This window comes from Nicotiana attenuata, unplaced genomic scaffold, assembly GCF_001879085.1.
Source record: "Nicotiana attenuata strain UT unplaced genomic scaffold, NIATTr2, whole genome shotgun sequence".
Classification (NCBI taxonomy): Eukaryota; Viridiplantae; Streptophyta; class Magnoliopsida; order Solanales; family Solanaceae; genus Nicotiana; species Nicotiana attenuata.
The window spans coordinates 672,544-685,179 of NW_017670448.1; the positions used below are offsets into that span (position 1 = coordinate 672,544).

The 12,636-nt window shown below is 33.4% G+C and overlaps 1 protein-coding gene across 1 annotated transcript; it reads left to right on the top strand.

The window, feature by feature from the left end:
• The first annotated feature begins 329 nt into the window (after positions 1 to 329).
• LOC109239546 (beta-amyrin 28-oxidase-like) lies at positions 330 to 3,770 on the top strand. Its single transcript, XM_019406125.1, has 3 exons — positions 330 to 1,349; positions 2,265 to 2,452; positions 3,274 to 3,770. Exons 1-3 carry the CDS (start codon positions 407 to 409, stop codon positions 3,568 to 3,570), a joined length of 1,428 nt encoding a protein of 475 aa, XP_019261670.1. The 5' UTR covers positions 330 to 406; the 3' UTR covers positions 3,571 to 3,770.
• Positions 3,771 to 12,636: the final 8,866 nt, after the last annotated feature.

Below are 12,636 nucleotides of genomic sequence, written 5' to 3' on the forward strand. Positions count from 1 at the left end.
ATTGGATTCGACCAAACTCGTATCTGCCATTGCTATCTCCACGTAAATATATTTACACGATCAGTTCACTTAATTATAAAGTGTCCTTAATAAGTGGAACTAGTTACTTCAAAGTAAGACAATCAATTGAGAAAGAAAAACTTGTTATTTTTAACTCTTGGAGTCAGGAATTCCATAAACCGTACAAGTCTTTTCTATTCGTTTATCAACTTATTTATGTGTCGGTTTTTTAAATGTTTACACTGTCAGTCTATATATTTAAATAATTATTTGTTGATTTCTATGTTTTTCGAAATTAGTTCAACCCTCTTCTATATAATTAGCACGCATCCACCAAACTTAATTAGCAGCCTAACACATCTAATTAAGTTCTTAGTACGAACAAGGTAAAAATAAGCATCCATCCATGGATTCTTTTGATCCCTCCGCCCTTGTCGTTGTTCTCTTCTCTCTAATCCTCACTGCTATTGTCCACAAACGTCGTTCTTCTAATAAAACCAAACTCCCCCCTGGTAGTTTTGGTTGGCCTGTAATAGGCGAAGCTATAGACTTCTTGTTTAGTAATCCTGAAAAGTTTGTGAGTGATAGGATGAAGAAATACTCTCCTGATATTTTCAAGACTAAAATAATGGGAGAAAAAACAGCAGTAATTTGTGGCCCTAATGGTCATAAATTCCTCTTCTCAAACGAAGAGAAACTCTTTACTGCATTTCGTACTCACTCCATGCAAAAACTTTTCCAATCCTACCAATCCAATTCTTCTTCTCCTTCTCCTTCTCCTTCTCAGTCTACTCGGGTTATGATTCGCCAACCCGGGTTTTTAAAACCCGAAGCTCTAACCAGATACTTGGGAGAAATGGATTTAATAACACAAGAGCTTTTGAAATCTCATTGGGAAGGCAAAAATGAGATTAAAACCTATCCTTTTGCTAAATTTTTGACATTAACACTTGCTTGTCGTTTCTTTCTAGGGACAAATAATTCAGAAAGGATAACGAAACTCGTGAATTATTTTGATGACATTACTTTAGGGTTACATACGATGATTTTGAATTTTCCAGGGACGGCGTTTTATCGAGCGAATAAGGCGGCGATTGCCGTTAGAAGGGAACTTATAGGTGTGATAAAAGAGAAGAAAGAAGAAATGGCAAATGGAGTGGAAATGCAAGATATATTGTGTCATATGATAGTTGTTACGGATAGTAAAGGGAAGTTTATGTCTGAGAATGAAATTGCTGATAAAATTATGGGACTATTAGTTGCTGGATATAGCACTGTTGCTACTACCATAACCTTTCTCATGAAATATGTTGGACAGAGATCTGATATCTATGAAAAGATTTTGACTGGTATGTACATCCTCTTCGTCTCACTTTTTTATTTATTTATTCATTTCTTTTCCTTTTATTTTCTTATTATTTCCACTTACCACCACCAATTATGGATAGTTGCTTATAATTATACTACTTAGTTTTTAAAAGATTTGCACAAATTCTCTTTTGCATGTAGACCTTTCTAGTGGACATGAAGTTCCAATATAATTTGGGATAGGTAAATAATCTAGGCCAAGTCTTGAATGTAGCGTGTATAAGTTTTCATGATATTTTTTTCATAGTATATGATTAGATTACCAATAAAAATCATCTGTCAAAAGGAAAGAAAAAGAAACAATTGCCTTGTTTCATAGCCAGCATAAATTGATGGTTTCTTATTAAAAGGCGGGGAATTTTTATAAGCGATGTTGAAATTTATAGAACAACCGAAATATAACTTTGATTATCACACTTTTAAATAAGAAATAGTCTTAGTCTGTTGGTTTTGTTGAGTATTAAGTTAGAAAAGGTCTTGAGTTCAATTCTACTTCATCACAATTTTTAACCATAAAGGCTCTCTCAAATATTTGCAAAAGAAATGCTAGTTGAGGTTTAAACCTTTGACCTCTTAGAGCAAAATCAAGCACATAACTAACACACCAAGATATTTATGTTAAGCAGTGTCATTTTTTCCTACTTATCCGTTTCCGTACAGTTTTAGTACATATATTTAGTAAAAAAATTCGAGTCTGAGAGAAATAAATTTAAGCTATATATTGTTAATAAATCATTTTTACATTTCAGTGAATATTAACCTATGATAACAAGTTAATTAGTTGGTACTAGATCTTATTAGGTTATGGATTAATATTTATCATAAAGGTTTATAAGTGTGACTAATTATTTATTTTATCGATTTATAAAACTTAATTAAATTCTCTTATAATACAGAGCAAAAGGAGATTGCAGGGGCGAAGAAGGCAGGAGAAGTGTTGGAATGGGAGGACATGCAAAAAATGAAGTACTCATGGAATGTGATATGTGAAACAATGAGGCTAACTCCACCTCTTCAAGGTACTTTTAGACAAGTGCTAACAGACTTCACCTATGCTGGTTACTCTATCCCCAAGGGTTGGAAGGTACTTCCATTTACTTTGATCATCTCATTATTTATTTTACATTTCTTGATAGTTTAGTTTCTACCTGGAAGGGAGTCTCATGGCAACAGTAGATTGTCTCTCTGCGATCTATAGGTCAAGGGTTCGAGCTGATAGAGTTGTCTCTGTGTGATCTGTAAGTTAGGGGTTCGAGCCGTGAAAACAGCCACTAATACTTGCAGTAGGGTAGATTATCTACATCATAGCCCTTGAGGTGCGGCCCTTTCTTGAACCCTGCGTGAATACGGGATGCTTTGTGCACCGGGCTGCTCTTTTTAGTTTAGTTTCAACTTGAAATAAAAGACTTAAATTTGAAAAATTAGTTTGGGGCATTCATGTAAAATAACGTTTTTCACTATATTTTTTTCAAGTGAAATGTATGTTTGATCACAATTTTAAAACCCATATAGGCTTTTTTAATCTCTATAGTCTATCTCAAATACTCATTTTTTCAACCGCAACCAAATACTGTCCAAATGGTTTGAAGTTTTTTTTTTTTTTTTTTTTTGAAAAAAAAAAAGTACTTGGACCGTAACCACTTGAGAATACATCTTATCTCAACCTAATAATTAATTGGTTCAAAAGTCAAAAGTTCCGTAATGATCCACTAATCTGAACATTTTGCGACGAAATTCCACCAACCTTAGCTTGTTTTTGATTACTTCATAATACACTGTATACATCCATTCAATGATCAGTTCAATGAAATGCTATCTTAAGCAGTTACACCAGAAACAAGTACATCAATCTACAAATATTTAAAAAAAAAAAAAAACTAAAAGTAATTAATTTGACATGTATAGGTTTACTGGACAGCAAGCAGCACAAACAAAAATCCTGCATATTTTCAAGACCCTGAAGAGATTGATCCATCAAGATACGAGAAACGCGACGAGCCAATTCCATACACGTACGTGCCATTTGGGGGTGGACCAAGAATGTGCCCTGGCAAAGAGTATGCTCGCCTTGCAATTTTAACTTTTCTTCACAATGTAGTAGTGAAATATAAGTGGGAATTACTAGCACCAGATGAGAAGGTTGTTGGTGATATGATGCCTACACCAGAAAAAGGACTTCCTATCCGTCTTCACCAACATTAAAAAGAAGCCATCAGCTTTTTAGATTATATTCTCTTAGCCATCAAAATATATAGGTTTTCCGATTTCAATTAATGAAATTATCATATTTTTCTTGGTTTTATTTTGATCTTGTTTTAAAGTTGTAAGTTCACTGAAGACTTGTTACTGTTATATTTGAGACGATCGGAGGTGATTGAATGAGACAATCATATTTTATTAGAGAATGTTTCAGGTTAATTAAGTTATTTGAGACGACCGGAAGTGATTGAATGAGACAATCATGTTTTATTAGAGAATGTTGCAGGTTAATTAAGTTAATGAGGATTTTTATTCTGTTATCTTTATATTCAGCAATCACTAAGAGGCACTCGCCATGTTGAGTTGTAGACCTAAGACCATCATATACAACCTAATGGGTGAAATTCACAAATACCCAGATTTACAAGTGGTAATTGAAAATAGTCACAGTTTTAAAAGTAATCGAAATTTAGCCACTTTTTATAGAAAGATAAATATGAACGAAAACACTGTTCAAAATCCGGAAAATATTCCAGCATTATATACTGGAGTTCGAATTTTTTACATTTGAACTTCCAGTATAATATCATACACAAGTGCTCCAATCTCCAGTATATTATGCTGGAACTTTCCGTGTACTGGAGTTCCAGCATAATATGTACCCGTTTGGCTTAGCTGATTTAAAATAGCCGATAAGTATCAAGTGCTGAAAAATATTTTTTAAGTGCTGAAACTGTTTTTATAAATAAGTAGTTACATGTTTGGATAAAAGTGCTGAAACTGTAAATAAGCAACCGAAATGTTTGGTAAAAAAGTGCTGATAAACTTTTATTTTTGGTAAACTGACTCAAATGCCCTTATAGCTGTAAAAGGCTTTTCAGCAAATACAAATTATTTTGTCTCAACTTACTTTTATTCTACATTAATTAGATAAAGATTATTTTAATATAAACTATTATATGATAAACTTACATATCATAGTTAATATTTCGCTAATAATAAGAAAGAATAAAATTATTTCAAGTAGACATAAAAACTTGCTTCCAACTTTCTTCTTGTTCTTGATATTCTTCCGTATGTATGACATTTCGGTCGATGTGCACAAATAGCCACTAACAGTACTTGTCTTTATTTTAAAGCCAGTGTTTTAAATGTCTTTAGTCTTTAGCCACTGGTTTAATAAACTTATACCTGACTGGACGAAAATACTCTTCTGCTTAACTTATACCTACGCTAACATTAACGAGCAGCAGCAGCGCAAAAGCACTTCACTGTGATCGTCGAAATTGAAGAAAATTCTCTTCCGATTTCAAAAATTCAACATTCTCATACAAAAATCGACATAGATTTACAGTAAGTTATACTTTTATGTGTTTCTATTGATTTTTATTTCGACATAGTTATACTCTTTCCGATTTCTATTGATTTTTATACAGTAAGTAGAAATTTGATTTTTTTTTGAATTTCTGGATTGATAAAGTTAAGGACATCGCCTCCTATGATAATTCTATAAAAATTGAGCACATAATATTAAGGACATAGTGTCCTCATTTTGCAAATTGAATTGAAAAAGTTAAGGACACAATGTCCTTAACTTTGTTGATGTTCTTCTGTATATTAAGGACATACTGTCATAGTTTTGCAAATTGTTTTGAAAAAGTAAAGGACACTAAGTCCTGAAGTTTGAGTTTCAAATTGAAAAAGTTAAGGACATTTGATCCTTAACTTACACTTATTAGTTAAAACCTGTCCTTAAGTTTGAATTACAGATTGAAAAGTTAAGGACACGAGTCCTTAAGTTTGACTTGCAGGTTCAAAAGTTAAGGACAGGAAGTCCTTAAGTTTTACTTGCAGGTTCAAAAGTTAAGGACAGGAAGTCCTTAAGTTTGAATTACAGGTTGAAAAGTTAAGGGCATGAGTCCTTAAGTTTGACTTGAAGGTTCAAAAGTTAAGGACAGACAATCCTTAAGTTTGAATTCCAAGTTCAAAAGTTAAGGACAGGCAGTCCTTAAGTTTCAATTACAGGTTCAAAAGTTAAGGATAGACAGTCCTTAACTTTGAATTTCAAGTTAAAATGTTAAGGACACTTGGTCCTTAACTTGGTCTTGAACTTACAGTACCTGTTCTTAATTATACAAGGATTGCTTTATAAAATATGTCCTGAGTTTCCCATTCTCTTGACTTGCAGGATGGAAACAATATGCATTATAGTTGCTTTTAATGGTAGATGGACTGAAGACTATAAATATCTTGATCATCAAACAAAGCTTGTTCTAGTACCTGAGTCAATTCGGTTTGAATATTTCATTAAACGGATCTTTGAGGTTATTGAATTGGATAGACACAAGTTTGAAGCAGTGATATGGTTTGATATTAACCTTGGAACAAGCAAAGGAATGCTTGTATCCAAAGATTTAGATCTTCACACATGTATAGAGTTACTAAAAACTCATTCACTCTTCAAGGGCTGTCGTTTCATTGTTGATATTTCGGAAAGAGTTTTTGGATCAACAAACAATGAACATGTCAACACAGAAACTCAACATGACAATCAAAACAAATTCCAACAAATAATGGAAATAGATATGATTGAAGAGGTGCTTCAAACACATGTCAACAGAGAAACTCAAGATGACAATCAAGACAAATGCCAACAGATAATGGAAATAGATATGGATGAAGCTCAACCAATAACTGAAGAGGTGCTTCAAACATTTGATTCTATTCAAGTAGAAGGACAAAGCATTATAGAGATTGACAATGAACAAGCTTTGGGTATTCAAGTCTTAGAGAGTGCACCGGTAATCGAAGAAGTTGCTGAAAAAACATCTACTCAACTAACTAGACGAAGATCAAATTTGAAACAAAAAGAATCCCCAACTACGATATTAAGAGAAAATGCTTCGTTGGAAGAAATAAAAGTTGGATCAGTATTTGACAAGAAGAAGAAGAGTATAATTAACTGTTTTTCCAATATAGCAATTAAAGGACATTTTGAATTCAAGGTTGTTAGATCAAGCTCAACAAGATATTCGTTGAAATGCAATGATGATAGGTGTTGTTGGTGTGTGCGTGCTTTCAGAATTAAAGATTCAACACTGTTCAAGATAGTAAAGATTGAGAAAAAGCATGACTGCTCTGTTAACACAATGAAAGCAGATCAAAGGCATGCTACTTCAAAGTTGATTAGTGCTTACATTATCGACAATCTTCGGGACCCAAGGTTTGAAGTTACACCAGCTTTTGTCATGGCAGAGATGCAAAAATTGCATGGACTAGACATTGGATATCACAAGGCGTGGCGTGCTATTCAACATGCTTCCGCTTTAATAAGAGGAACTCCCGAAGAGAATTATGAATTATTGTCTTCATACTTGTATATGATGACAAGTAAAAACCCGGGAACTTATACTAACATAAAGATAGACGACAACAACAGGTAAACAATCAAAAAAAAGTTTATTAGTACGTTTTATAAAATTTAGGAAATGTTGTCTTTAAACTTGTTAACTTTTGAGTTGTAACCAGAAGTTCAGGACTGGCTGTCTTAACTTTTGAACTTGTAATTCAAAGTTAAGGACTGCCGGTCCTTAAGTTTGAACTTTGAAATCAAAGTTAAGGACCGCATGTCCTTAACTTTATAACTTGAAACTCTAAGTTAAGGACTGACTGTCCTTAACTTTTAACCTTGTAATCTGAAGTTCAGGACTACATGTCCTTAACTTCTGTTAACCTTGTTTTATATTGTATTTTCAGGTTTCTTTATATGTTTTATGCATATGGATCATCAATAGCTGGTTGGAATCATTGTAGACCAGTGATTGTTGTTGATGCAACTTTTTTGAAGTCAAATTTCGTGGTGTTTTTAATGATCTTCAGTTTTCAAAAGGATGCACAAATAACTAAATTTTGGAAGTTCACAAATTTTTTTTCCTGGAGAAATAGGAAATTACTTCCATAATCCTAACACAAAAGGCAAAAAGGACAAATTTCAAGTATGTGTTGTTATCTTGTTTTATCTCTTGTCTTTCTCTTTTTCATTCATTCTCATTCAGGCTTTCAAAACAAACTCTTCAATGATTTTAATAGCGGTGTATAAGAAAAGAGCCTGCCATTGAAAGAGAGTAGAGTGCAATCATCGTCAAACAATATTTCATTATCTGCTCGGACATTCTTTTCTTCGCATTGCCATCAAAATAGTCAACAAAATAAATTGAATTGCCCAAACTTTCACAGAGTCATTATGCTGCCTACAAATGATGAAGTTTTGTACATGTGTGACTAGAAGAATAAATTAAACAAACAACCAACTCAATTACTATCCTTTTCTCGGGGGAATAGCTTTCGAAAGCCTATTATCTTTTGCATGTAAACCTTGTGTCAGCGAGGACATAACACTTTCAAACCAGAATTTATTAAAAGCGTACGTTGTAACTTAATTTCACGGTACAATACTTGATGTCATCGAAATTCAGGTCATATAATCAAATTTTGAAAAGCAATCATGAATATAAGTTTTACCATCAGAACTTCAAATTTGTAATTCGGAAGAAGTTGACCGAAAATACCATCCTCAACTTCTTCCACTGAACGTGTTTGACAAAAATTTTAATTTGTTCCTTTATACTGTAATATCTATTTCCAGGATACATACCATAAAATTACCTCAATATCAACTTGAACACACGAATTCCTTCATTATCACAATACAAAGAAGACGAAAAGAAAACAAGATAGATATCAGTAGTTTGGAGGGACTTGGTCCTTAACTTACAAGTTTCCACGTAAAAAAGTTAAGGACAGCAGTCCTTACTTAAACGTGTATAAGTTGAAAAATTAAGGACAATAGAGTCCTGAACTTCAAATTTTGAGTTCAAAAGTTAGGAACTTGGGTCCTTAACTTCAAGTTTCAAGTTTAAAGTTAAGGACATGTGAGTCCTTATTCTTGAATTCCAAGTCAAAAGTAAAGAACTTAAGTATTAATTAGAGTTACAATGTTAAAATCGGTAAGAATCAGGCAGGCCTTAACTTTAATAGTTTCAAGTCAAAAAGTAAGGCAGTTGGTTTATCTTCAAGTTTCAAGTTAAAAAGTTTAAGGACAGACTAGTCCTTAACTTATAGTTTTCAAGTTGAAAAGTTAAGGACACTGGTCTGAACTTCAACTTTCACGTTTCAAAGTTAAGGAACTTGGTCCTTAACTTCAATTTCAAGTTCAAAAGTAAACGACATCTCAGCTCCTTAACTTTGAGTTCCAATCAAAAGTATGTCGTTTTATACCTATATCTTTAGACAACAGTTAACTAAAAATTCATATAAACACACAGAAGCTTATGAATTTCTAGACTATTTTGTATGAAAATGTCCTTAACCATAATTGATCACGCCCAACTCTAGTTCTAAAAAGTAACGGCTTCGCCGTGTAAATATAATCAGTCTAAAAGTCTGGAAAGTCGCAATCCAGAGACACTAAGCTTAGCATATTCTGTTTTAATATCACTAAGCAAGACAAGTTATGAACAATTTCTAAAATTATAAAGATGCGACTAAAATGAAAATAAATAACAGTGAAAAACATCTAATCTGAATTTGTAAAAATTGGAATAATAGTTAAGGTAATGGTTCCCACGTTGATTAAATTCTTAAGTTGTATGTTTCTTTAGCTTGATTAGTTGCCTATTTATCAATCATGAACTTCCAGTATCATAAATCTGTCTCAAGCATTATGATATTACTAGACGCACTCTCCTCAAGCTTACGCTAGCAGATTTGCATTTACAGTTTATCTTAGATCGGCACCACAATTATCGGTTATCTCTAATCAACTCAAACACTCGTTATGATCTCCCTATACTCCGGGAGTGCATGTTATTCAAACAACTACTTAATATATGCACTCTCTTAGCAGATACATAATAAATAGGAACGGCTAAATGAGATCTTTCAATTAACCCAAATCAAACGTAGTTGAAACATATGAGATAACAACTAACTCAAATATTATTAATATAACAACCAATTCATCCCAAAAAGGTTCCATCAAAATCCTAGAAAACAAATTAGCTATTCATAATAGTATGTAAAACTACAATACTAAAAATCATAACCAACAATGAAAAAATAGGAAGAAGAAGGGGAAAAACTCATAGTTGGATCTTCCTCCTTGCTCCTAGCGTGTTCTTGCCTCCAAGGGTGTTGTCTAACCCTAAAGTAGTGTCTCTTCTCTAAAAAAACAAGCTTCACCTTTCTTGGGCGAGTTTCTACAGCTTATAAGGGTTTTACAAAAGTTTTCCCGAAATTACACTTTGGCCCCCAAATTTCCAGGTTCGTCAACAGTTCACCGCGGCCGCGGCGTGGACCGCGGTCGACCGCGGTGAACACTGTCCAGTTTGGTTTTTTTGTGTTTTGTCTCCGTGCGCTGCTCCGCAGTCCACCGCGATCGCGGTGGACTTTTGTCCAGGTCATTTTCTTTTGCTTTTTTGTGTTCGGGTACTTCTTGAGTGGGTGTTTTCTTCACATTATATCCTCCAAACACTTCATGTTGCTTCCTCACATATAATATTCCCTGCGAAACCAAATAACACTATTTAAAGCATTTTGTTGGCAATTTACCTTATAAAACAACAACAAAGCATGAGCAATTAAGGTGTAAATATCAACTATATAGCCTACTATCAATAATCAAATATATTGAATCAACCACAAACACATTACACATTTCAACACCAAAATTTTCTGAATAACAGCATCACAAAAATACGCTACTTCTCCAACACTGAATCAACTTATAATGATCATTTTTGAAATTTTACACATACTTGACACGGCATTGAACGCGATTACACATATAGAAAAACAAAAATGCATAAAACAAAAAAAAATTACCAGTTCGATCGTTCGATTCAGAGAAGATGACAGAGAAGATGAAGAAGGAGAAAGATTAACTGAAGCTCGTTTGCATGCGAGGATGATACAGTAGCAGAGAACACGCGAAACTTGCCCCTCTCTCAAATTTTTTTCGCTCTTCTGAATGAAAAAACAAGGGTTTTGGGCCTTTTGGCATATAAACATTGAAGGAAGGGTAAAACAGTCTTTTTCCTATTAGTAGTGGCTATTTTTGCTGAGCATTATAATTAGTGGATAAAAATTAAAGACACCCTTAATTAGTGGCTATTACACGCCAGGTTTTGGGCCTTTTGGCATATAAACATTGAAGGAAGGGTAAAACAGTCTTTTTCCTATTAGTAGTGGCTATTTTTGCTGAGCATTATAATTAGTGGATAAAAATTAAAGACACCCTTAATTAGTGGCTACTACACGTTCTATGGTGAATATTAGCTTCTTTTGAACTTTAATTTTGTTTAAAGAATTTAGTTCTTACGAAATAGTTAATTGCATGTGTTTTCGTTCTTGCAAAATTTATATTGTTTCGCCTAAATAAGTATTTTCATATTCTACCAATACTACAGAATTATCCATTGGTTGTTTAGTACACTGTTTATTATTTAGTAATAGACTTGTTAGCTAATAAATAATTATGATGGTTTTGCATTGACAATATTTTTTCGAGAAGAACGAGATTTATTAGAATAAAGGGAGATCCCATTAACCCATTTAATGAGAAGGAGAATTTGGAGATTATTATTAACAGTGAAGAGGCCTCGAAAGAAAGTGAAGAAGTGAATCATGGAAGGGCGATATTTTAATTTTAGAAAAAGATATACTAGGAATTACATAAAGAATATTAGGATAAAATAGTAAAATTATTGGTCAAAGCAAAAGTGCTTATAAGTTAAAAAGTCATAAGCTGGGGGTGACCAACTTATGACTTATAGCTTATTTTGGCTTATAAGCACTCGGCTTATAAGCACTTTTGGTGTTACCAAACGCGTAGACAAGCCAAAAAATGTTTATAAGCCAGTTTGACCAACTTATAAGCTTAGCCAAATACCCTCTATGCTGGAAGTTCATATACAGGTGCACCAATCTCCAGTATATTATGCTAAAAATTTTCGTGTTGCGGCAAAATAATGGCTATTTTTCAATGATTTTGCAAATATTGGCTATTTTTGAATTATCAATCCGAAAACTGGCTAGTCCGTGTTATTTTCACCTAAGTAACCAGGTGGCCTGTTTGAAAAAGAACAAATAAGAAGGCGTTTGACCCTTTTTTAAAACGGTTTTTGTTATAAAACAATAAAGAAGTATATTGCAAAGAAAGAGAGAGAGAATTCTTATTGCTTTTAGGTGATTTACAATGGGGTAAGACCCCTCTATTTATAGGGAAAAAATGACTTAGCCACAAAGTAACTCTCTAAGATAGACATTCACTCTAATTACAATTCTATTCATAACAAAACTCCCCCTTGAATGTCTACTCAATTCGTAATGTGCCTCGTTAAAACCTTAACTAAAATAAAACCCAATGGGAAAAAATCTAGTAAAGGAAAAAGAGTACACATATCAACAATACGCCTTTTGGTTGCCTCGTTAATAACCTTGCAAGGAAAACCCAGTGGGACAAAACCTTGTAAGGGAAAAAGAGTGCAACGCGTATTAAACTCCCCCTGATGAGAGCATCATTTCACATCCTTGAGCCTTCGCATCCCAATCTTGTACACTAGCTTCTTGAAGGTTGACGTCGGTAGAGATTTTGTGAACAAATCAGCCATATTATCACTTGAACGAATTTGTTTCACCTTGAAATCATTATCCCTGATAGATGTATTGTCTTCATATGACCTTGTTGGAATCATCATTTCAATATCTTCACATAGGGGTGAAAACTCTTGCTATCATGTTATCATGCTTATAGTTATAGCAAGATACATATGTGCACAAATTGCATTTAGGATATAGTACTTCCAGACCAAGAATTGTATATGCTTTAAGCGATTTAAATACTTCAAGAATTGTCATATAAGTTAAGCCATATAAGTCTCAAGTTTTCATGTCATGTAGACAAACAAGATATCGAAAAACTGATTGCACATACCATTGACTTTATACTTTCAAGTGTTTGTACTGCAGATCCAAAACTACATGTCTTTCATATGAAACCAAATTCTACTT